The sequence below is a fragment of the Sorex fumeus genome, unplaced genomic scaffold, assembly GCF_029834395.1.
Source record: "Sorex fumeus unplaced genomic scaffold, SorFum_2.1 ptg000019l, whole genome shotgun sequence".
NCBI classification, from domain to species: domain Eukaryota; kingdom Metazoa; phylum Chordata; class Mammalia; order Eulipotyphla; family Soricidae; genus Sorex; species Sorex fumeus.
In genome coordinates, this window is record NW_026606076.1 from 37,245,550 (window position 1) to 37,272,177 (window position 26,628).

General features: G+C 48.6%; 1 protein-coding gene across 1 annotated transcript in view; it reads left to right on the plus strand.

Annotated features, from left to right (window-relative positions):
• The window catches only part of LOC130022215 (zinc finger protein 426-like), a 69,372-nt gene that overhangs the window by 31,207 nt on the left and 11,537 nt on the right, over positions 1-26,628 (plus strand). The window contains exon 4 of the mRNA XM_056112968.1: positions 9,783-9,863. Coding sequence (XP_055968943.1) covers positions 9,783-9,863 — 81 coding nt within the window. The remainder of the gene's footprint in view (positions 1-9,782; positions 9,864-26,628) is intronic.

Below are 26,628 nucleotides of genomic sequence, written 5' to 3' on the forward strand. Positions count from 1 at the left end.
AAGTTTTGTGGACCTAGTTTCATTCCCAAGAGCTGTTCCTCTCTCTCTCTCTCTCTCTCTCTCTCTCTCTCTCTCTCTCTCTCTCCCTCCCTCCCTCCCCCTTTTCTCTCTTAAACTCTCTTTCTCCCCTCCCAGTTCCTCCCTCTGCCTCCCTTCCCCCACATTCTGTAGTGTTCTTGGGTCACTCCTGGCTCTGCACCTGGGGATCTCCTAGCAGTGCTCAGGGGATCCTATGGACGCCGGGGCTCAGTTCACGTCAGCAGCGTGCAAGGCAAATGCCCTCCCGGTGTACTAGCCTCTTGCCTTGTGGAGGACAGTGGGGGCACATTCTTCATAGACTTGGGATTCAGAAGTATTGGACCAAGCCTTTTGATTCTCACCTGTTCCCCGTGCAACCAGTAGGTTCTGGAAGTCCTAATAGAGCACAGAGCTCTGGGGGTTGAGTTGGGCATGCATCAGGACTGTGTTGGGCCACAGAGGGTCCTGCAACTCAGTGTGCAATCTTAGCAGGAAGTAGCCAGGGCACCTCCAGGGTGTGCCCCAAAGCCCTATGATAATACAATCTATGATCTGAGCTCAGGCATCATTCTTAGCAGTCCCTAGGGGCATCTTATGTACTGTCATAAACCCTGCGTAGCAGCTTGAAAGAGAAGCATCCTGTCAACTGTACTCTCTCTGCTAGCCCTGTATGATAGAAAAAAATTTATTTCACCTCTCAAGTTTCTGAGCACTACCCACACTGTTCAACTCTCCCTGTCCAGGAGCACCCGCTGCTGAGTGAGAACTTGGCAGAGTACTTGGCAGAAAAGGAATTTCCAGGTGACGTAGGTGCCATCCCCAATCGGGCTGGAGCTATAGCACAGGGGGGTTGGACATTTGCCTTGCACACAGCCAACCCGGGTTCGATTCCTCCGCCCCTCTCAGAGAGCTCGGCAAGCTACCAAGAGTATCACCCCCTGGCATGGCAGAGCCTGGAAAGTTTCCTGTGGTGTACTCCATATGCCAAAAACAGTAACAAGTTTCACAGTGGAGACGTTACTGGTGCCCGCTCGAGCAAATCCATGAACAGGAGGACAGTGCTACAGTAGGTGGCCCCCACAGGGGGCTTATATGAGGTGGGGAGGAAGGAGGCGCTCTCTTTCTCCTAATTCACCTCTGCCAACCCGAGACCTGGAGTTTTGGGGTTCTTGCCTTGCCTTGCAGAAAAGAATTTCAGGAGTAGACAAGCAGTGAAGTAGAACAGATTTTATTTGGAGGTTTTTGAAGCTGAGGACGGAGGGAAAGTGAGAGAGAAACGCGCTCAAGGGAGAGCGCAGGCTTCTCCAAGGGTGGAGAGAGCCCCTATAACACTGGAGCATTAGATAGGAAAGTACTGCATCTCAAGAGGGGGGTCTCAAGAGGGGAGATGCGAGCTACACATGTGCTTCGCCACGTGGGCACAAGCAGCAGATGTGCGCTCTCCCTTTGTTCAAGGTGGCTTTTGTAGGGTTTCTCCGAGCCATCCCCACATGGGCCTTTCTTGCTAAATAAGAGGCTAGGGCTGCAAAATGAATTAGTGCCATACAGAGATGTCTCGAATCCAACCATTTGCAATCTAGAAATTTACGTTTACAATTGCGGGCGTGTCATATATATATATATATAATATATGTATATATATATAAAATACATAATCCAGTAGGTGGGGGTCACACCCACCAACTGGCCCCCTGGAGCCGTGTAATCCCATCAACGGCCAAGACTCAGAGACTATAAAACCCAGCTCCCAGAAGCGTGCGGCCGCAAATGCGGCCACGCGACATCTTATTATCTCATTCCTACTTTGCACAAACTGGCAGGCTACCCAATGTAACCTGCCCACACGGCAGAGTCTGGCAAACTCCCCATGGCATACCCAATATGCCAAATACCAGTAACAATGATGGGTCTCATTCTCCTAACTCTGAAAGAGCCTTGAATATGGCATTTTCTAAAAATCTCAGGGCTAGGACGAAGGAGACGTTACTGGGGCCTGCTAGAGGCAATTGACGAATAACAGGATGGTTGTGATCATGATCGTGATAATACATAACATAATATCTCCAGATATATATATTATACATCATATCTCATGATATTCAAAATGAACAATGGAAAATAAATCAACCCCTGGTTTGATAGGCTTGAATGGTGGTGGGAAATTTCAAGCAAAATATAATGCCCCAAACTAGAGAGTATTGGGGAAATTGTCTGCCATAGAGGCAGGGTGAGGACTGGGATGTGGGTGGTGGAATATGTGCACTGGTGAAGGGATGGGTGTTTCATCATTGTATGACTGAATCTCTAACATGAAAGCTTTGTAACTCTATCTCACATTGATACAATTAAAAAAAAAAGTAATGTGGAGTTCATGCCCAATTTAAACAGCTTAATCAATGGCTGAACAAATAGAAGTACTCCTACATTATTAAAAGAGAGAGAGAGAGAGAGAGAGAGAGAGAGAGAGAGGGGCTGGAGCGATAGCACAGCAGGTAGGGCGTTTGCCTTGCATGCGGCCGACCCGAGTTCGATTCCCAGCATCCCATATGGTCCCCTGAGCACCGCCAGGACTAATTCCTGAGCACAGAGCCAGGAGTAACCCCTGTGCACTGCCGGGTGTGACCCAAAAAGCAAAAAAAAAAAAAAAAGAGATCGAGAGAGAGTCTAGGGTTGCTAGGGTTGGGAGTGGTATTATTTGAAAATCCTTCTCTTGACTTTTATTCCTGCTGGATAATCAGATTGAAGGAAGGAATTGAGGATTCTCCAGTAAATCCCTTCAGTCTCTTTCTGTAGGGAGGAATCCAGTCTCTGGGCTGCTGCCGTGGAAGGTCTTATCAGGTCTTGCTTTCTATATCCACAGGGTGGGTCAGACTTAGGACTGATGGCTTTATTCACTATATCACTGTCATCCTGTTCACTGATTGCCTTGAGCGGGCACCAGTAACATCTCCTTCGTCCTAGCCCTGAGATTTTAGAAAGTGCCACATTCGAGGCTCTTTCAGGGTCGGGAGAATGAGACCCATCATTGTTACTGGTTTTTGGCATATTGAATACACCATGGGGAGTTTGCCAGACTCTGCTGTGTGGGCAGGATACTTTTGGTAGCTTGCCAGGTTCTCCAGAGTAAGGACTAGGTAATAAGATGTCTTATTATTATCTTATTATCTTATTATCTCTTCCAGGAGCTGGGTTTTATAGTCTCTGGGTCTTGGCTGTTGATGGGATTACACAGCGCCAGCTGGGGGGCAGTTGGTGGGTGTAACGCCTACATACTGGAAGATGGGGGATCAGGGTGGAGGAGGCCCAGTCCTGATCCACAGGCTTGGAGATCTACGCCCCGGATCCTGCACACCTGGGTTCCTCTGCCGGTTCCCTCATGCATGAGACTCATCCGAACGTGTGGAGAGTGGTCTTAAGCATGACTGTGGCTGGAACCGGAAGTCTTCAGCAGCCAGGTCTCTGCTCGGGGTGGGGAGGGAAACTCAACCCACCCTCCTCCAAGGGGCCCTGGTGAGGACAGCCAGGTGCGGAGGCTGGAGACTCTGCTTTATTACTTCCGAGAAATTTCATTGCCATGGTGGGGGGAAAGGGCCATCCCTAAGTACAGCCTGAAGGGCCTTTGTTTACCCAAAGCTGACCAGGTTTGATCCCCTAAGTCCCACAGGTACCCGTGAGTATTACCAGGAGTGGCCCCAAAATAATATTCTGGAACAGCAGTACAGTGGGTTGGGTGCATGCGTGAATGTTGCCAACCCGGGTTTGATCCCCAGCATCCCATAGGGTCCCTTGAACACTGGCAGGGTTGACCAATCTCTTCCCCCAACCCGTCCCCCACCCCCAAAAAATAAAAGTCTCACTACAGAATTTGTCTTGACACATGAGCATTCTTTAAATTTCTCTTTAGGGGTTTGTATCTCTCCTGCCCTCTTTTATTTTTCGGCCCTTTTGCTACATACTTGGAACTGGTCAGTGACTCTGACCCTCCATGTATGTGTCTCTGGATGCAGGGGAACTAGGCTGCGTCCCCCACCGGCTGAGCTCCTCTCCCTGGGTCTGTCTCACTACTCCGGGAGCAGATGAGTGGGATTTGGCACCACACCTGACAATGCCGAGGGCTGCACTGTGCTATGATCAGGAGACCAGTGGACTGTGGGTACAAGGGAAGGGCCCTGAGCTTCCAGCTGACCGCATCTGCTCCAGCCTGGTATGTTCTCTCCTGCCCCTCTGTTCATACCTTCATTGGAAGTTCTTAGATGTGAACATTCTAAAATACTTTTTTTCTCCCCATTTTTTTGCTTTTTGGGTCGCACCCAGCAGTGCTCAGGGGTTACTCCTGGCAGTGCTTGAAGGACCATATAGGGTGCTGGGGATTGAATCCGGGAGGCTACGTGCAAGGCAAATGCCCCACCCGCTGTACTATTGCTCCAGCCCCCTCTAAAATTCTTTAAACAAGAGGCTGTCGGGGGCTGGAGCAATAGCACAGCGGGTAGGGTGTTTACCTTGCACGCGACCGACCCGGGTTCGATTCCCAGCATCCCATATGGTCCCCTGAGCACCGCCAGGACTAATTCCTGAGTGCAAATCCAGGAGTAACTCCTGAGCATCCCCGGGTGTGACCCAAAAAGCAAAAAAAAAAAAAAAAAAAAAAAAAAGGCTGTCAGGAGGAAAAGAAGAAGTTGGAGGCTCTGAGCAAAACTATGGACTTTCACTATGAAAATTTCTTTTGAGTGAAGTGTAATATTTTCCTCCTTTCTCTTATACAAAATCAGGTATCAAGAGAAGTAAAATCTTAGAGTCTATGAAAACCTGTCCTGTAAGGCCTGAGCATCACAAAAACAAACCAAGAACTGACCTTTAAGAATATAATTCTGGATTTCACACTTCTGGTCTTGGCAGTTAAGAGGGAGGGTAGGAGAGTTGGGGTTTCTGTCAAACCCAGCAATGCTCAGGGATCAGTCCTTAAGGATTTAGGGTGTGAAGCTGAGGCTACCTCATGTGTGGCAAGTGCCCTGCCCATGGGCCTCTCATTCAGATACCTACAAACCTCTCTCTTTTTTTTTTTTCTTGGATCACACCTGGGGATGCACAGGGATTACTCCTGGCTGTGCACTCAGGAATTACCCCTGGCGGTGCTCAGGGGACCATATGGGATGCTGGGAATCGAACCCGGGTTGGCTGCGTGCAAGGCAAACGCCCTACCCGCTGTCCTATTGCTCCATCCAGCCCCCCTCCCAGTTGAAACCTGAGCTTCCGCCTCAGGGTCAGGCCACTAGCCAGCAGGTACCATTTGGGCCACATCCCTGTACCCTGTCATGCCAGTCTGTGTTCTTCTCACAAGGTTCATAGGATTTATATAGAATTTGAATTTAGGGTCAGCGATAGAACAGGAATAGTGTGGCCTTCAAGCACCCAACCACAGTACAATCTCGTGACACAGCACAAGCTCCCCCAAGTACCACAAGAAATAAGCCCGAAGGTCTGCCAATTGTAACCCCCAAATCCAAACCTGCATCCTGCAAAACCTGATGGCAGGGTGTTGATTCCTAAACAAATACTTCTTTTTCCATTTGGATTTTGGGTCATACCCTGTGGTTGCTACTTACTGATATCCATTGGGGTGCCGGGAATTGAACCCAGATCAGCTATCTGTAAGGCAAATATCCAACCCAACTACAGTGCCTGACCCTAAATGTATTGATTTATTTTTAGTTGGAGGTCACACCCAGCAATGCTCAGTGGTTACTCCTGGTTGATTCATCACTTCCATCAAGGTTTGCGGACCCTGTGGTGTAATGGGTATTGAATCTGGGTCTGATGGGTGCCTGGCAAGCACCTCATGCTCTGTGCTTTCTCTGGGGCCATCACCAGACAACTTTTACACTGGTTAAGTTCAGAGACTTGTGAAATTAGGTGTGTTCTTTTCCTAGTAAGTACATCACTCACTTTTTTATTGGGTGTTTCTGTTTTATTTTGAGGCCCCACCCAGCAGTGCTCTGGGCTTACTCCTGACTGCACTCAGAAATCTCTCCTGGTGGGCTTGGGGAATCCTATGGGCTGTGGGTGATCGAACCAGGGTCAGCTATGTGAAGGCAAGTGCCCTCCCGATGTGCTGTCGTGCTAGCCTTGGACCTAGTTTTCATCTGTTCCACTGGCTTTCTGCTTGATGTCATAACATTTTCAGGTATTATTATCCACGCTCAAGAATCAGAGACGCTGTCTCATTTGCCAAGGCATCAAAAATCAGATGGGCTGAACACGTAATGAGGTTTACAGACAACTGTTGGACTAGAGCCATTACTGATTGGATTCCATGGGACGTCAAAAGATCGCGTGGACGCCCACCTACAAGATGGGCAGACTTCTTTGTCAAGACCCTCAATGATCGGTTTGAGGCTCTGCATGTTCCTAGAACGAACAGATACCATTGGGCTACGCTAGCACGCAACCGGGATGAATGGAGACATTACTGGCACCCGCTCGAGTAAATCAATGAATAACGGGGGATCAAGTGATCAAGTGATTATCCAAGGGGTCCTAGAGCTAGGACAGCAGGTCAGCTGCTTGCCTTGCCTTCCCTGAGAGTGACAGGCAACTGGATTTCCACCCACTCTGCGACCCTTGGAGGGGAAGGAGCATCTGACAGTGTGTGTCTCAGTGAGTCTGTAAGCCAGTGCCCGTGGATGCTGCCTGTCAGGGCCCTGGGGAATTGCTTGTCTCTGGTGCTCACAGCTGTCTTCTCCTGCAGGTCTTTGCATAGAGCCTCCTGCCGACCTTTGGGAATAACAGACTGGAGACAATGGTGACACGCAGCATAACACAGTGTCCCCAGGTAGGAGAGTGACAGGATGACAATGCAATGACAGGAGCGCACCGGCTTTCAGGGTCTTCTGTCCCAGTTGTTTCTGCAGGGAGCCCTGGGACATGGCTCCTGGTCAGAGCGCTGGACTCAGATGTTTGAGGTTTCTTTGCCCTTGTTTGTTTTGTTGATTTGGGTTTGGGCCACATTAGGGGTAGTGAAGGGTTACTTCCAGTCAGAGCTCAAGGTTCTTACTGCCTGACTGGCGGACTCTACTGGGTTAGGTGATCCATGGCTGACTTTTTCAGGGTTTTTTTTTTTTTTTTGCTTTCTTTTGGGAGGGGATGCGAGGGTGAGACCCAGTGATTCTCGGGTTCTTCCTGGGTCTGCACTCTAGTGTTGACCTGGCGATGCCTGGGGGACCATATGGGAAGACGGGGATCGACAGTCTATCCTATTGTTGCCGGTCCTGCATCTTCTGCTTTGTTTCCTTTTGTATTTATTTATTTGTCACAGTTGAGGTGCTCAGGGCTCACTCTTGGCTGTGGGCTGTGGATTCATACCTGACGGACATCAGGGGGTCCCCGGGGTGTGCTGGCCCTTAAGCACCCTGGCTACTACAATGACTCTGGAACCCAGGACAAGGATTATCCCCTATTTTGTCTTCCAAGTCTGGAGATTCTTGCCTGCTCAGTCACAGTCTTCTGTTCAACTCAATACTGTGTGCGCAGTTCCCGGCATGCACCTGTCCTAGGGAGATGCAGCAGAGGAACTCTGGGCCAAGCCAGAGTGTTTGATGTTGAAACACATTTACCTATTTTGACAGTAATACAGGGTGGCCCTTAGCTGTGAATTAAGAGTTCTACAGGCACATGTGTCCATGCACAGCTTTGAGTCGCTCCCTGGAAGGAGTGTTCCTTTCTCATCCCTAGTTGTCATGGGATATGGGGTGCAGGCATTGTGTGTCTTCAATGTTTTGGGCCAAACCAAGCGTTGCTTTTTTTTTTTTTTTTTTTTTTTTTTTGCTTTTTGGGTCACACCCGGCAATGCACAGGGTTCACTCCTGGCTCATGCACTCAGGAATTACCCCTGGCGGTGCTCAGGGAACCATATGGGATGCTGGGAACCCAGGTCAGCCGCGTGCAAGGCAAACGCCCTACCCGCTGTGCTATCTCTCCAGCCCTAGGCGTTGCTTTTTTAGTGTTGTACTCAGTTCTTGCTCTTTGCAGTGCTCATTAGACCAGTGCTGCTGGAATTGGCTCTGGGGTGTCTGTGTGTAAAGCCGTATCTCCAGGAACTTGCTAGTAGAATGTCATCACATTTTACCAAATCTGGCTGCCTTAAGTGACTTACTGGGCCAGTAACCCAGGAGGATGTGAGCTGGTTCCTCCTGTTTGAAAGATTCTGCGCCCTCTGGGTCACTGGGGGTCCCGTTCTCCTAGCCCAGGGAACAGGGTGGTGACTGACGCTGACTCTCATCCCCCCGTGTGTGTCGGTTCAGGATGCGTTGACCTTCCAAGATGTGGCCGTGAGCTTCACCGCAGAGGAGTGGATGTGTCTGAATGCCTCTCAGAGGAAGCTTTACAGGGATGTGATGCTGGAGACCTATCAGCACCTGCGGGCCTTGGGTGAGCGCTCCATAGGCTGACCATGCCAGGACAGATAACCGCGGGCTCTGGGAGTTGGACCCAGGCTTTGTGTTCAATATGGGCGGGGATTTTGACAGCCATGTAGATCACTGTTTCTTTTGGTCCTTCTATTTCTCTCTCTCTTTTTTTTTGGGGGGGGGGTCACACCTGGCGCAGTGCTCTTGGGACCATATGGGATGCTGGGAATCGAACCCGGGTTGGCCACGTGCAAGGCAAACGCCCAACCCGCTGTGGTCTTGCTCCAGCCCCTATTTTTCTCTTTTTATTATGGGCCACACCTGGCAATTTCAGGGGTTAGCCCTGACTCTGTTCTCAGAGATAACTCTTGGTGGGCTCTGCGTCCATGTGGGATGAGGGAAATCAATCCAGTTCAGCCACATGCAAGGAACACCCAGTGCGCTGTGCTCTTACACTTATCTTCTTTATAGTTCTTTCCATTGCTTGTTAATTGACTTCTTGTTCTACCCTTCACTTCAGTGTGTTGGTTTTATTTTTCCTGTGGATTTAGTTCAGGGCCAAAGTCCATGGTCAGCCAGTCTCTGTACTGATCTATCACTCATGTCATTGCTCAGGGGCACCGTGGGGATGCTGTGAGTTAAACCCAACAGCAGGTTACAAGGCCTTACATGCTATATTATAGCAACAGGCCTACAACTTTGTTATTCTTTTTGGTTTTGTTTGGTTTGGTTTGATTGCTTGACCCTGCAAAGCTCAGGGATTACCCATGGATATATATCAGGACTTTCTCCTGGCTGTGCTCTGTGACCATATGGATGCCAGGGATCAAATCTGTAAATTTGTGTCAGGCACATGCCAGCCCTACTGGACTGTCACTCTCGCCACAAGTTCATTTCTTTTTTAGGACCTCACTCCACAGGGCTGCTGGGTGCTTGAGGTCACCCCAGTGGTTCTTGGGAAAATCAGCATGACTCAATTTTATTTTATTTTTATTTATGTATTTATTTATTTTTGGCTTTTTGGTCACACCTGGTGATGCACAGGGGGTGCTCCTGGCTCTGCACTCAGGAATTAACCCTGGCGGTGCTCAGGGGACCCTATGGGATGCTAGGAATCGAACCCGGGTTGGCCACATGCAAGGCAAACGCCCTAAGCGCTGTGCTATTGCTCCAGCCCCACATGACTCAATTTTAGTCTTAAATTGAAATGTGGGTCTTATGTCCCTGATAACAACCAATCTAGAACACATGAAAATTCTGTCTTGTCATTTTATTTAATTTCCTGGTTTTATTTGGAGCAAATTTGTTTGGCCTGTCGCCTTTTCCTTGTCACTAACCTGTGCTTCCATGTCTACGACACAGGGCATTCCAGGGTGAAGCCAGGACTGATAACCTGGTTGGAAGGAGAAATCCTGAGGCCAGGGAGGAGAGGCGTGTGTGCAGGTGAGTGTCTGAGGACCTTCCCTGGCTCGGGCCCTCCCTGGGCAGTGTGAGGGTCCCCCAAGGCACATGAATCACACTGCTGACTCTGGTGGCCTCAGCCACCTGGATCCAGGAGTCTGTGCCACGCTCAGACTGCCCTTTAGTCCACTGGGTTGTCCATCACAAAATGACCCTGCACTTTGCTTTCTTAGCTTTGTCGTTATTTCTCTCAACTGTCAGGCATGTAGAATTGTCCACGGGAATTCTTGCCCTCAGTCACCCTGTCTGTGCCTTTGCAACTGGATGTGCTGCCGGCAATGTGGAGGCGCCCTTTCCCGCTGCACTTTCTGTCATGCTTTTCCCTTTGCCCTTGGATCATTAATATGGTTTTTGAGTATCCTAGCAATCTTATTATTCTTTGGTCTTTGGGACCTGTGATCACAACGATCATGACCACCCTGTTATTCGTCGATTGCCTTGAGCAGGCCCCAGTAACATCTCCTTTGTCCTAGCCTTGAGATTTTTTTTTTTAAAGTGCCATATTCAAGGCTCTTTCAGAGTTAGGAGAAGAGACCCATCATTGTTACTGGTATTTGGCATATTGGGTATGCCACAGGGAGTTTGCCAGACTCTGCCGTGTGGGCAGGTTACATTCAGTAGCCTGCCAGTTTGTCCAAAGTAGGAATGAGATAATAAGATGTCATGCAGCCGCATTTGTGGCCGCAAGCTTCCGGGAGCTGGGTTCTATAGTCTCTGGGTTTTGGCCGTTGATGGGATTACATGGCGCCAGGGGGCCAGTTGGTGGGTGTGACCCCCGCCTACTGGAATTTGGAGGATCTGGGTGGAGGATGCTCAGCCCTGATCCAAGCAGGCTTGAAGATCTCAGCCCCAGGACCTGCATGCCTTTGTTCCTCAGCCGGTACCTTCATGTGTGTGGAGAGTGGTCTCAGCATGGTGGTGGCTGGTTCTGGAGGTCTTCGGCTGCCGGAGCCCTGGTCGGGGCAGGGAGGGAAACTCAACCCGCTCCCTCCAAGGGGCCCCGGCGAGGACAGCCAGGCGCGGGGGCAGGAGACTCTGCCTGTGATATTCACGTGTTAATCCTGGATGATCTCAGAGGTTGCTTTGGATGGTGCTTAAGCATCGGCCCATCAGCCTCATGCAAGGCAGATGCCTACCTGCTGTTCTCTTTCTGACCCACTAAGAAATATCTTTTGTCTTTATGTTGAAATAGGAAATGAGGGAGCCCATAACGAAGCCAAATTGAATTGGAGATTTTGTATGCTAGGAGGTCGGGTGCTTGCCTTACACTGGCTGACCCAGGTTGAATTCCTGCATCCCATATGGTCCCTAGGGCCTCACCAGGTGTGGTCAAAAAACAAAAGACTCTACTCAATTTGGGGATTGATAGGCTGCTCATGGATATCCTTCCCCCAGGACCTTCCCTTTGCTGTGGGCCTGTCTGGACTGAGAGGTCCATAGAGGCGTCCTCCAACTGCCCAGCCTCATTCAGCTACATTCCATTTAACGAATTCTTCCATTGCATATTGCGATTGATTTCAGATCTCAAACCACAGCTTCAGGATATGACAAGGCTGCAATTTGATTTGGGAACGGGATCACCGAATGCAAGTGAGCTGGTAAGATTCACACATTGAATATAAATATTATGTTGGATGAATAGGTCAATAGACTGAGAATGTGAGTTAAGAGGTAGGAGTTTGGGTTCCATCCAGCCACCACATAGATGGTGTTTGGGAATCACAGGGAGGAAATTTGGAGCCTAATGCTGGGAGTAGAGTTCCATTAGCCACACTCAGTGCTAAAATCATTCATTTAAAATCTAAAGAAATTCTTCTTCCTTCTCCTTCTCCTTCTCCTTCTCCTTCTCCTCCTCCTCCTCCTCCTCCTTCTCCTCCACCACCTCTTCCTCCTCCTCCTCCTCCTTCTCCTTCTCCTCCTTCTTTTCTCCTTCGAAATTTTCCTTCTCCTTCGAAATTCTCCTTCTCCCTCGAAATTCTTCTTCTTCAAAATTCTTCTTCTTCTTCTTTTCCTTCCTCTTCTTCTTCTTCTTCTTCTTCTTCTTCTTCTTCTTCTTCTTCTTCTTCTTCTTCTTCTTCTTCTTCTAAATTCTTCTTCTTCTTCGAATTTCTTCTTCAAAATTCTTCTTCTACTACTTCTTCTTCTTCAAAATTCTTCTTCTTCTTCTACTTCTTCAAAATTCTTCTTCTTCAAAATTCTTCTTCTTCTTCTTCAAAATTCTTCTTCTTCTTCGAAATTCTTCTTCTTCTTCGAAATTCTTCTTCTTCTTCTTCGAAATTCTTCTTCTTCGAAATTCTTCTTCGAAATTCTTCTTCTTCAAAATTCTTCTTTTTCAAAATTCTTCTTCGAAATTCTTCTTCTTCTTCTTCTTCGAAATTTTTCTTCGAAATTCTTGTTGTTGTTATTATTATTATTATTATTATTATTATTGCATTTTGGATCTTACAAGGTGATATCGGGGTTATCGCCTGGGTTTGCCCTCAGAAATTACTGCTGGCAGTGCACCGTGGACCATGTTCTATGCCGGGGATCAAATTGATGCAGAGCAATTGTTTTTCCTGCTGTACTTGCACTCTCACACAGGTTTTATTTATTTATTTATTTGCCTTTTTTGGGCCACACCCTGGTTACTCCTGGCTCTGCACTCAGGAATGAATCTTGGCTTTGTCCTGGGTACCATATGGGATTGCAGGAATTCAACCCAGGGAGGCTGTATTGAAGGCATACACCCTCCAGGCCACCCCGCCCCCAGCCTCATTTATTTATTTATTTAGAATCAACGTGAGATACAGATTCAAAGGTTTCATGTTTGAGCTTCAGCCATACAATGATTGAACACCCATCCCTCCACAAGTGCACGTTTTCTACCACCAAAGTCCCCAGTATCCCCCGCCCTCATCCCAGTCCTTACCCTGCCTCTGTGGCAGACAATTTCCCCAATACACTCCCTCTACTTTTGGGCATTATACTGTGATTGAATTTTCCCACCACTATTCAAGTCTGCCTATCAGGGACAGATGCTAGGTAATTTATTTTCTATTGTTCACTTTGAATATAAGAGGTTGTGTAGCCACTTTTGTGGCTGCTTGATTCTGGAATTCTAAGGTTGTAAATGGATGGGGGGCCAGAGACATCTCTTTAGGGCTAGAATCTATTTTGGGATTCAATTGGGAATCCCTGGACCAGGGTTGTTGGTGCCCCGAGATGGTGCCCGGAGGGAATTTATTGATGTGGCAGCAAATTTTTAATACTGAAGAAATATGATCTTTTTTGATCATAAGCAAGCACAGTTTTTATTTTTAAAAAGAACTGGTTTGCTCAGCATGTCTGATTTGGGGGGGAGGGGTAAAATCTAAATAATAATGGTGCATCTTTTATCGAAACAATGAATCTAGTCAAAGTAGATAGAGTGTTAACTAGAACTCATCTGCCTCACAGGCATTGGGAGGGGTGGGAGGTGGGGTTCTATTGGGGTTCGCGGTAAAAAATAAGTATTGGTAAAGGGAAATGTGTTTGATATTTGCATGACTGAGACCTAAACCTGAAAGCTCTGTAACTTTTCCCACAGTGATTCAATAAATAAATAAATAAATTATATAAAAAAAAAAAAGAACTGGTTTGTCAGCCCTAGTTCTGGTGCAGAGGGACAGGCACTTGTTTTGCACAGGAACAGAAACCTGGCTCCATCCCTAGCACCTAAAATGTCCCCCGAAATCCACCACAGTGATCCTAGAGCTTAGTATGGCCACCCTCAAAATAAATACAAACTACAAAACAAACACACAAAAAAGTCATTGATCCTGGAGAGGAATCCTCTTGTGGTGAGATGTTTTAGGTGGCCCCTATGGTCTGTCTCAGCTATGTGGGGATGCAGGTTGCCCTCACTAGTAATTCATGTTTTGCAGAGGGCCTTATATCCATTTAAGATATCTATTCATTTAGTTGAAAAATAATTTACAAACTTAATGACCCTCATCCTTTTATTTTGTGCACCCATCTTGCAAATACATTAGGTCATTTTTAGGAAAGGTATTTTCAGGTATTTACAAATACCTGTGAGGAGTTGCATTTGTATGGTGGAAATGTTAGTAACCAACCCACAGGGCTTAATTTCTTTAGACATGGAGACTTTTAAGGACTAGAGCAGTAATTGGAATCCTTCTCTCCTGTTCTACAGGGAAGCAGCCAGCTCCAGTGGGATGTCTTTGACCTTGCACACCAGGGCAAAGTCTCAAGTGAGGAATCATGCCCTCAGCCTCATGGGGATGCCAAGATAGTTGGGATGTCTTCTGAAGGTGATCAGAATGGAGAGGGCTCCCTCGCTCCAAAGAATCCCTCCCCTGGGAATAGCTACTCCAAGTACGTTCTGCTCAATCCATGCACACAAAACCCCCCAGTGCGACAGCCCCTGGATTGTGAGAGAGGAGCACTGTTCATAGCGAGTCCCTCACGCCAACAGGGCCACAAGCAAAGTCACCATGAACAGAACCCATCCATGTGTGAGGAGTGTGGGGGAACCTTCCCATGTTCTAGGCACCATGGGGTTCCCATAGAAACCCAGAGTGCACAGAAATCCCAGAAATGTCAACAGCAAAAACAAACATTGAGTCAAATGTCACACCGACTTGACCCTGTGAATGGCCATAGAGGAGAGAAGTCGGGTAATCAGAAAGAGTGTGGGCAGCCCCTCCATCGTTCCTCACGCCCTATTATACAGAGGAGAGTTCAAACGGTAGAGAAACCATCTGTATGTAAAGAGAATGGGAAGGCCTTTACCCAACCCTCAAGCCTCAGTTTGCACAAGAATATTCATAGTGAAGAGAAACCTTATTTGTGCACTGACTGTGGAAAGGCCTTTCTTCATTTCTCCAGCCTTTCTGCGCATAGGAAAATTCACGTGCTAGATAAATCTTATTCATGTAAGGACTGCGGGAAGGCTTTTGCCTATTTCTCGAGCTATTTTATGCACAAAAAAATGCACGTTGGACAGAAATTGTATATATGTAAGAAATGTGGGAAGACCTTTGCTCATTACGCCAATCTTTTGAGTCACGGAAAAACTCATACAGGACAGAAGCCATATGTATGTGAGGACTGTGGGAAAGCTTTCAGCTACCCCTCAAACTTTTTTAGACATCGGGAGAGTCATAATAAAGAGAAACCTCATATCTGTAAGAAATGCGGGAAGGCCTTTGCCCTATTTGCTTACCTCTCTGTACACAGGAAACTTCATACTGGAGAAAAACCTCATAAATGTGAGGTCTGTGGAAAGGCCTTCTTTCATTCCTCAGCCCTGACTGTGCATAGGAGAACTCACTCTGGAGAGAAGCCTTATATATGTCAGGACTGTGGGAAGACCTTTCGTCGATCTACAGGACTTACTGAACATAGGAGGATTCACACCGGAGAGAAACCGTATCGATGTAAGGATTGCGGGGAGGCCTTCATTCACGATTACAGTCTTCTTAAGCATAGCAGAATTCACACTGGAGCAAAACCATTTGTATGTGAGGAATGTGGGAAGGCATATTATCGTTCCTCGAGTCTTAATATTCATAAGAAAATTCATGCTGGGCAGATGCCTTATGTTTGTAAGGAATGTGGTGAGGCTTTCTTTCAGAATAGGCCCCTGACTCAACACAGGAAAATTCATATTGAAGAGAAAACCCTTGTGTGTCAGACATGCAGGAAGGCCTTCACGACGTACTCAGACCTCACTCAGCATCGAGACACTCATATTCGAGAGAAACCTTATAAATGTAAGGAATGTGGAAAGGCCTTCGCACGATCCACCTATCTTACTATGCATAGAAAAATTCATACTGGAGAGAATCTTTATGTATGTCAGGACTGTGGGAAGGCCTGTCTTAAACCCTCAGAGCTTATTGTACACCGGAGAATCCACACTGGGGAGAAACCTTTTGTGTGTGAGTATTGTGGGAAGGCGTATCGTGATTCCTCAGACCTTCGTTCTCATAGGAGACATCATACTGGAGAGAAACCTTATGTGTGTGAGCAGTGTGGGAAAAGGTTTCCTTATTCTTCAAGTCTTTGTAGTCATAGGAGACTTCATACTGGAGAGAAACCTTATGCTTGTAAGGAATGTGGGAAGGCCTTCTCTGAAATTCGGGGCCTGAATAAGCACAGGAAAATTCATAGCGAAGAGAAACCGCATCAATGTCAGACATGTGGGAAGGCCTTCACTCTGCTCTCAGGCCTTACCACGCATATGAATATTCACAGTGGAGAGAAGCCTCATCAGTGTCAGACTTGTGGGAAAGCATACGCTGCCCGTTCAGGCCTTTCTAAGCATATGAAAGTGCATACCGGAGTGAAATCTCATGTATGCGAAGAATGTGGGAAGGCCTTCTTTTTCCTCTACGGCCTTAGAAAACATTCTAAGATTCATAAAAGATGACGTGATCCCCTAATAATAATCTGCAGTGTCAGAACAGGCCTCTGTAAAAGTTTCCTTTAGACAAGGGGTTTAGGGGGTACTACAAGAGTAATTTATCCAAGAAGTAAATTATCCTGGTAGAATGTGATGTCAGATCTATAAGAGATAGATACTTGCCTATTATCACCTGGGCCCCAGATGTGCCCTTGTGAACTTCACATGTATGTTGACTTATAAACGTGGGTCTTGGTGATGGAAGCCAGAAGGAAGGTGACCGAAGAACTAATAAGCAAATAATAAAACTGTCCCTTGCTCAGGGATATTAAGGCACATCACTGTCTCATTTGCTCTGGCTCTGGCTTGGCTGAGAGGCCCTGGGTTGTGGGGTTTTATGGCAGAGATCAATCATGTGCTACAGTGAATACTTTGAAATTAGGAAAACAGCCAAACCTCCATTCTTAAGGCCCCCTTTATTTTCTGGAGAGCAAAACCTCGCTGTACTTAGGCCTTACTTCTATATTGGGGGGATTCAGGAAACCTTAAGAGGTACTGGGCTTGGAATCCTGGTCAACCATGTGCAAACTAGCACCTTACCCCCTAAAACATCTCTGTACTTCTGTTTAGGGTTTTCTTACATTTACATAAACATTAAGATAAATATTCCAGAAAAATATCTTCAGAAAATGGCCCTGGTAGGAGTCTTTAATAGGATGGGCTGAAGACAGCTTAAGTGAACTTTACTGTGCATAGAAAGCCATTTGCTGGTTCTTTGAAATGATGATAAGGGGTCCTTTGGCTCTTACAGAGAGAGCTGGAGAGACATTGGGTCAGGAGCACTGGCTGGTAAGAATATCAGACTGCTGTGTGGTCAACACTCTGCCCCTTGGGCTGGAGCGATAGCACGGTGGGTAGGGCGTTTGCCTTGCACGCTGCCAACATGGCTGACCCGGGTTCGATTCCCAGCATCCCATATGGTCCCCTGAGCACCGCCAGGAGCAATTCCTGAGTGCATGAGCCATGAGTAACCCCTGAGCATTGCCGGGTGTGACCCAAAAAGCAAAAAAAATAAAATAAAATAAAACACTCTGCCCCTTGACAGCACATGAGCACTGGACTCTTGTCTACAAGGAAAACCCCAGAGGGCAGCTTGAGAAACACCATTTCAAACACAGGAGTAGTACAGTGGCTGGGAGCTTCCGTTAAATTTGATTTCATTCTTGCTTACTGGAATTGATTTTAGACCTCACACCACTCTTTCAGGATTTGGCATTGCTGCCAGTTTGATCTGGGAACAGGGTCAAAGAATATGAGTTAGCTGCTAAGATTTGCACATTCAAAATAAATATTCTGGCGGAATAGCTCAGTGGACCAAGCATATGACTTGAAAGGTGGGTGTCAGCCTCCATCCCTGCCAGCAAATTTACGGTCCCTGGACACCACAGGAGAAAATCCGGAGCCTAAACTGACAGTAGAGGGCCCTTAGCCTCAGTGGATGCTAAAATCAGTGAGTTGAAAACCTAAAGAAATTATATTATTTTTCATCATGATCATGATCATCCTGTTGTTCATCAATTTCCTCAAGCAGGCACCAGTAACGTCTCCTTCTTCCTAGCCCTGAGATTTTAAAAGAGCCATTTCAATGCTCTTTCAGGATTAGGAGAATGAGACCCATCATTGTTACTGGTATTATTGAGTACAACACGGGAAGTTTGCCAGACTCTGCCGTGCGGGCAGGATACTTTTTGTAGCCTGCCAGGTTCTCCAAAGGAAAAAATAAGATGGCGCGTGGCCGCAAATGCGGCTGCATGCTTCCAGGAGATGGGTTTTATAGTCTCTGTGTCTTGGCCATTGATGGGACCAACCTGGCTCTGGTTGCAGCTGGTGGGTGTGACGCCTACCTACTCGAAGAAGGGGGGGCATCTGGGTGGAGAAGGCCCAGTTCCAATCCGAGTAGGCTTGGAGACCTCAGCCCCGGGACCCGCATGCCTGGGTTCCTCTGCCAGTTCTTTCATGCATGAGGCCCATCAGGACATGTGGAGAGTGGTCCCAGCATGGCCGTGGCTGGCTCCGGAGGTCCTCAGCAGCTGGGGCTCTGCTCGGGGCAGGAGGGGGGGAGAGAAACTCAACCCTTCCTCCTCCAAGGGGCCCCGGTGAGGACAGCCAGGAGCGGGGGTAGGAAACTCTGCGCTATTCTCCAGGAGCTGGGTTTTATAGTCTCAGTGTCTTGGCCGTTGATGGGACCAAGCTGGCGCTGGCGGCACCTGGTGGGTGTGACGCCTACCTACTGGAAGATGGGGGGTCTGGTTGGAGAAGGCCCAGTCCCAATCCGAGTAGGCTTGGAGACCTCAGCCCCGGGACCCGCATGCCTGGGTTCCTCTGCCAGTTCTTTCGTGCATGAGGCCCATCCGGATGTGTGGAGTGTGGTCCCAGCATGGCCGTGGCTGGCTCCGGGGTGGCGGGGGGGGGGGGGGGAGAAAAACTCAACCCTCCCCCCTCCAAGGGGCCCCAGTGAGGACAGCCAGGCGCGGGGGCAGGAGACTCTTGATATTATTTTTCATAGCAATTAAAAATCGTGATTTTTTTCCTTCTATAGAAAGTAAGCACAAGTGGTTATTGTTTCAAAGAACTGGTTAGTGGGCCCTATAGTGGTAGTGCAGTGGAAAGGGATGGAAACCTGGACTCCATCCCCAACACTCCATATGGTCCCCATGGCTACACGAAGAGTCATCTCTGAGCACTGCTTGGTGTACCCCCTCCCCAAATAAATACAACCAAGAGAACAAAAAAAGAACAAAAACCTCACTGATCCTGAGAGTAATGCCCTTGTGCAGTTTCAAATGGCCCCAGTTGTCCATGGCAATGTCTCACCCTGGGTACTCTACTGATGGGGCAGTAGCGCTGTGTCTAGTCTTCCACACAGTCCCAGATAATGACTTACAAGCCCAGAGAGAAGATTGTCACCCAACTTCCCGGTTAGGAACAGAGGACTCCTGATAGCCAAATCTAAGATTTTGGCCATCAGTTCTACTGACAGTCTGGGCATGCAGGCAAAGGTTTGAACAAATCAAAGGCAAAGTGGTCCTTTGAAGAACCTCTGTGGCTGTCCCCATGGAGTGGGGTGCTGGGTCTCCACACCGTCAAAATCCAGCCAGGTCCCCAGAAGTTGTGAGATCGCGATCATGACCACTGATGACATCAAGAGAATAAAATTTGGAGGGGTGTATTCACACCAGCTGGCGGGCTGTCCTGCTAGGGAAGAACAGCCGCCTCCCAGCAGAAGCACAGGTTTTTGGTTAGGAATAACCACATCCTGGCACACCTGTCATTTTCATAAGCACCCACAAAATTAGTTTAACTTCAACAGGCCCATAGCCTGCTGCCCAGTCGTTTTATGTAAACATAGTGATGTAAGCTAAATTTTAGAAACCTGAAAAAGAGAATACTGAAGTAATCAATGATTGATCTTAACCACCTGACTTTTGGGGATCCTAAGCCATTGTTCTATTTGAATTCCATGACTGGCTCTACCCTACTGGAGCAGTTATAGGAAATTCAGTATACTCATGGAATAGCTCTGGTAACTAAAAAAGTAAACATCTAAACTAACTAAAGTTCATATTCTTTTTTTAATATAATTTATTTATTTATTGAATCACTGTGGGAAAAGTTACAGAGCTTTCAGGTTTAGGTCTCAGTCATGCAAATATCAAACACATTTCCCTTTACCAATACTTATTTTTTACCGCAAACCCCAATAGAACCCCACCTCCCACCCCTCCCAATTCCTGTGAGGCAGATGAGTTCTAGTTAACACTCTATCTACTTTGACTAGATTCATTGTTTCGATAAAAGATGTACCATTATTATTTAGAGTTTACCCTCCCCCCCAAAGTTCATATTCTTACTGTAACAAACATCAAATCATCATAGCCAACGATTAGTCAACATTTCTGAAAAAGCGACTTTCTCCTGCACACCTGCTGAACAATTGTTCTTCCCCACTGGTTCATATTTGGAAGAATTTCATTCTAGCTGCATAATTCATCTACTACTAAACTACATAAAGACTTCTCGGCTGTATGGCAGTGAAGGGACCTTCTGTTCACGTGGCTGATCCATGTTAGATTGCGGTCAAATTCAGTGCACTGTTGAGCTTGAGCACTTTTTTTAATTATTATTATTAGTGAAACACCATGAGGTACAGTTGTAGATTTACAATTTTTTGTGCTTGGGTTTCGATTATACAGTGATCAGATACCCATCCCTCCACCAGTGCCCATTTTCCACCACCATGGATAATATCCCTCCCACCCCCAACCCCCCCATCCCACCCTGCCTCTGTGGCAGGGCAATCCCCTGTGTTCTCTCTCTCCTTTTGGGTGTTGTGGTCTGCAAAAGAGGCACTGAGTGGCAAACATGTTCAGTCCATAGTCTACTTTCGACATGCATCTCCCCTCCTGGGAGGATCCTCCAAACACCCTTTATTTGATCTTGAGCACTTTTTAAAGAGCTTATGAGCACAGAGATATAAGTAGCTTGAGAGAATCAATGGCTATGAACATACACCACTCATACACACACAGGAATATTGCTTACATGTAGAGTGTTAACACTCTTACATCACCACTCCCTGAGCCCCATTCTAGTCCACATTTACTCCTGTAAATGGGAGAAGTTGAACAGTTGAAGCTACTCCAGCAACTGGAAGTTCAGTGTAACATAAACAATCACGGGATTAAGATAGTCCAGCGTGGAAGTAGCTTACCCTGTTTCCATTCTTAGCCCAGTGCAAAGTGATTGCTGAACAGCCAGGAATGAGTCCTCAGCACTCCCCGCCTCAAAAAAAAAAAAAGTGAATATCTTAATATCAACGCCCAGGGATTTCTGATCAGTTTTTTGGCAGGAAGGAGTTGGTAGTCCAAGGGCTGGGGCGTGTCCTGGCAGGTGTTTGCAAAGGAAATTTTTATGATTTTTATCCCCTCAGTAAAAAAAAAAATAATAATTTTTGTTCCATATGTCATCTTTTCTGTCCCTCACTCTTCTCGTATCCGGACCTGGCGACCAACAAATGTCCGGGTCCCTTATTTCTACTCCAGAAAAGAGAAAATCATGAAACCTTCCTGAACCTGAAAATACCTGGTCAGGAATACTTGGGGCCTGGCCCTTTAAGGCGCTAACGGCAAATGCTGGTGACGTCACGCAATCCGGGTCCTTTTCCCTTTGGATTCTCGCGACCGAGGCGGAAGTGCCAGTCGTCCGCATTTCTTGCCAGAGGTGAGGAGCGGGTCTGGGGGCATACCTGGGGGGGATCGGGGGGTCCCGGAAGGCCGTTTTCTTCGCCGGCCGCCGAGGGGTCGGTCCGAGCGCCCCGAACCTTGGGAGCGGCGGGGTCGGTCCGTGGCGATCGCCGGGGGTGGCGGCCTCGCACCCGGGACGCACCGATCGCTCCCGAGGAAGGAGTTTATTTATTCCTTGGGGTTGGAGAAACGAGGGAGTTTTTAACCCAACGGCGCTTGCTTCGAGGGACGCCTAAGCGGGGGCGCCGGTCCAGCGGTGCGGGCCGGCCGGGCTTCATCCCCGGCGCCCACCGGGTCCCTGGCCGCCAGGAGCCGATCTGAGGGGTCGCGTGGGGTCACCGCTGCGGTGCAGGGACACTCGGAGCCCCCGGGACGGTCCCTGGCGGGTGGGGGTGGGAGGATCGTCCCGGGAATGTCCCCAGGCCGGCCCGATCCCTGAGGCTGATTGTGGACTCCAGGCTAAAGGGTTTCCCTCTGCAAAGAGCTCTGAGAGCCTGTCTGCCTGCCTGCCTGTCTGTCTGCCTGTCTGCCTGCCTGCCTGCCTGCCTGCCTGCCTGTCTGTCTGCCTGTCTGCCTGCCTGCCTGCCTCCCTGCCTGCCTGCCTGCCTGCCTGCCTGTCTGTCTGCCTGTCTGTCTGCCTGTCTGTCTGTCTGTCTGTCTGTCTGCCTGCCTGCCTGCCTGCCTGCCTGCCTGCCTCCCCGCCTGCCTGTCTGCCTACCTGCCTGCCTGCCTGCCTGCCTGCCTGCCTGTCTGTCTGCCTGCCTCCCTGCCTGCCTGCCTGTCTGTCTGTCTGCCTGCCCGTCTGTCTGCCTGCCTGCCTGCCTGCCTGCCTGTCTGTCTGTCTGCCTGCCTGTCTGTCTGTCTCACCCCCTCTCTCCTTCTCTGTCTCCTTCTGTGCCTCTCTTTCCCTCTCCCTCCTCCTCCCCCCTCCCCCTTCCCCTCTCCTCCCCCTCCCGGGCCGCGGAGGTGGAGGTGTTTCATCCTTTCTGTGTTCTCCTCCTCGGGTCCCTCCTGGCTGTGCACCTGGGGAATCTCCTACCAAGTGCTCAGAGGATCCTGTCGGATGCCCGCCCCGGTGCAGTAATCCGGTCAGCCACCTGCCAGATTGGTGCAAGGCAAACGCCCTCCCAATGGGCTACCCTCCTGCTCTGTGTGTGTGTGGGGGGGCAATGGGGGTGCATTCTTCACGCGCTTGGGAACCAGAAGTTTTTTTGGCCGAGCCTTCTGATTTTCACCTATTCCCGGTGCAACCAGTAGGTTCTGGAAGTCCTAGGAGATGCAGAGCTACAAGAGAGCTCAGGACCCTGGGGATTGGGGTGGGCATTCATCCATCAGGGCAGTGTTGAGCCAAAGGGGGTCCTGCATCCAAGTGTACAATCTTATTGTAGGTAGCCAGAGCACCTCCAGGGTGTGCCCCAAGCCCTCCCATAAAGCAATCGATGATCACCATTGGCTACCACAACTTTATTGATTTCACTATCTCACTATCACTATCACCCCGGTGTTCTTCACTTCGCTCGAGCGGGCGCAGTAACGTCTCCATTCGTCCCTGTCACGTGCAAGTGTAGCCCGATGACATACTGGGAGCTCCTTCAGAGTTAGGGGAAGGAGGACCATAGCCCGATGACATATTGGGAGCTCCTTCAGGGTCAGGGGAATGAGGACCATTCATTGTTGCTGCTTTTGACATATTGAGTACACCAGGGGGAGCTTGTCAGGCTCTGCCATGCAGGCGGGATACTCTCGGTCGCTTACCAGGCTCTCCAAGACAGATGGAGGCTTTTGGGGCAGCCTCTAATCACCTTTACAGGTGTTCCCAGTGAGACATATATGTGGACATGATATTCTCAGTAGCCTGCCGGGTTCTCTGAGAGTGAGAATAAGAAGTCACGCGGCCGCATTCGCTTCCAGGAGTTTGGTTTTAGAGTCTCTGGATGGCCGTTGGTGGGGTTACATGGCAGTTGGTGGGTGTAACTGTCTAGCTACTGGAAGGTGGGGGATCTGGGTGGAGGTGGCCCAGTCCCAAATCAAGCAGGCTTGGAGGTCTCAGCCCCGAGTCCCGCACACCTGGGTTCCTCTGCCAGTTCCTCGTCCAAGCGTGTGGAGAGTGGTTTCAGCGTGGCTTTGGCTGGGTCCCGGAGGTCTTCAGCTATCGGGGTTCTGCTTAGGGCAGAGAGGGAAACTCAACCCACCCTCCTCCAAGGGGACCCGGTGAGGACAACCAGGCGCGGGGGCAGGAGACTCTGCCTTGTTCTCTTCCGGGAGCTTGGTTTTATAGTATTTATTTATATTTAATATATGTTTACTTATAAATTTATATAAATGTATTGATTTATTTAAATTAATTACGTTTTAGTTTTGTTTTTTTTCGGGGGGGGGTCACTGTATCACTGTCATCCTGTTGGTCATCGATTTCTTTGAGCAGGCACCAGTAACATCTCCTTTTTCCTAGCTCTGAGATTTTAGAAAGTGCCACATTCGAGGCTCTTTCAGGGTCAGGAGAATGAGATCCATCATTCTTACTGGTTTTTGGCATATTGAATACACCATGGGGAGTTTGCCAGACTCTTCCGTGTGGGCAGGATACTTTTGGTAGCCTGCCAAGTTCTCCAGAGTAAGAACTAGATAATAAGATGTTGCTTCTGGGAGCTGGGTTTTATAGTCTCTGGGTCTTGGCTGTTGATGGGATTACACGGCGCCCCCTGGGGCAGTTGGTGGGGGCAGTTGGTGGGTGTAACGCCTACATACTGGAAGATGGGAGATCTGGGAGGAGGAGGCCCAGTCCCAATCCGAGCAGGCTTGGAGATCTACGCCCCGGGTCCCGCACACCTGGGTTCCTCTGCTGGTTCCTTCATGCCTGAGGCTCATTTTCGGGGTGAGGGGGGGTTCACACTTGGCAGTGCTCATGGTTACTCCTTGATTAATGCTTCTGCATTCAGGATTCACTCTTGGCAGTGCTCTAGGAACCATATGGATGCCAGCAATCCAGTTCCTTTGCACAGGAAATAATTTAATTTTTATTATTTTTAAATTGTAGTTTTGGGGAAACAGCCTTAGTGCTCAGGGCTTACTCTTGGATCTGAGCTCAGGCTTCATTCCTGGCATTCCTGGGTGGGTGGGTTGGGGGGGGTCCTTATGTACTGTCATAAATTACCATATCAGCTTTTCTCTCCCTGCTAGCCCTATATGATTTTTTTTTCCCCAGAAAAAAATTTGTTTCACCTGTCAAGTTCCAGAATACCATCCCCACTACTGATCTATCCTAGAGCAGGGGCACCCCCCGCTGTTAGAATGAGTATTTGGCAGAAAAGGAAATTCAAGGGACCAGCTGCACTGTATTAAATGTCTCACTAGGGGCTGGAGCGATAGCACAGCGGTAGGGCGTTCGCCTTGCACGCAGCCAACTTGGCTGACCCGAGTTCGATTCCTCCACCCCTCTCGGAGAGCCCGGCAAGCTACTGAGGGCTACCCGGGATGTATTCGATATGCCAAACACAGTAACAACAAAGTCTCCAATGGAGACGTTACTGGGCCCGCTCAAGCAAATTGATGAACAACGGGAGGACAGTGACAGTGACTAGGGGCTCTAGCAGTAATACAGCCTGGAGGGCCTTTTATTTATTTATTTATTTTTATTTTAGTGTAGGAGTACTGCTCTTTGTTCAGCCATTGATTAAGCTGATTGAGATGGGCATGGACTCCACATTACTTTTTAAAAAATTTTTTTAATTGGATATCCATGACATTGACCATTACAAAGCTGTTCATAATTGGGTTTCAGCCATACAGTGATCCAGTACCCTTCCTTCCACCAGTGCACGCCTTCCACCAACAATGTCCCCCATTTCCCTACCACCATCCCCGAACCCTGAACCCCCTACCCCCAGCCTCCCTCTATGGGAGGCACTTTCCTTCTTGCTTTCTCTTCCTTTTGTGCATTATGGTACAATACAGGTTCTAAGTGGTCATGGTGTTTGTTCAGGGCATTCAGTATTTTTTTTTTTTTTTTTTTTTTTTTACTTTTTTGAGTCACACCTGGCGATGCTCAGGGGTTACTCCTGGTTCATGCACTCAGGAACCACTCCTGGCTGTGCTCAGGGGACCATATGGGATGCTGGGATTCGAACCCGGGTCGGCCGCGTGCAAGGCAAACGCCCTACCTCTGTGCTATCACTCCAGCCCCGGCATTTGGTATTTTTATCGGAACAGTAATGCTGGAGTAGCTTTTCAATTGGGTGGAAGCTTTGGGGTGTGGATGTGACTGCCGAGGCTTCCAGAAGTAGAGGGAGGTGGGGCAGGTCACGATCACGACGACGATGTACTCCCCGTGGCGTACCCAATATGCCAAATACCAGTAACAATGATGGGTCTCATTCTCCTAAAGAGCCTTGAACATAATCTCAGGGCTTGGATGAAGGAGACGTTACTGGGGCCTGCTCGAGGCAATCGACGAATAACAGGATGGTCGGGGCAGGTAACCCATCCCAACCCCAAGAAAGCCTGGAGATTTCAATCACAAAATCCGCATACCAACATTTTCAGCGGGTTATCTCTTGGTGAGGTCCGTCCTGAGATGGTAGAGTCAGGCTGGGAGTATGGTGCCGATTTTTTTTTTTTTTTTTTTGCTTTTTCGGTCATACCCATGGCAATGCACATGGGTTACTCCTGGCTCTGCACTCAGGAATTACTCCTGGCGGTGCTCAGGGGACCATATGGGATGCTGGGAATTGAACCTGGGTCGGCCGTGTGCAAGGCAAAAGTTCTACCCGCTGTGCTATCACTCCAGCCCATGGTGGCGATTTTGGATTGTGGAAGCAAGTGGCTGCTTGGGGGCTCTGCTTGGGTGGGCACAGGCCACTCCGCCCCGGGCCAGTTTACTCCAGTCTGTTCAGCCATGCACGGGTTCGAGATTAACTGCAGTTTTTGATCTCTTTCGAGATTTATTTATGGGTCTCTGAAGCAAGGCTGGTAGTAGAGCTTACAGGGTGGCACTGGAGTTGGTTCGTGGGGGTGACTGCCAGTGCTTCCATGAGTATTGGGAAGTCGGGGGAGG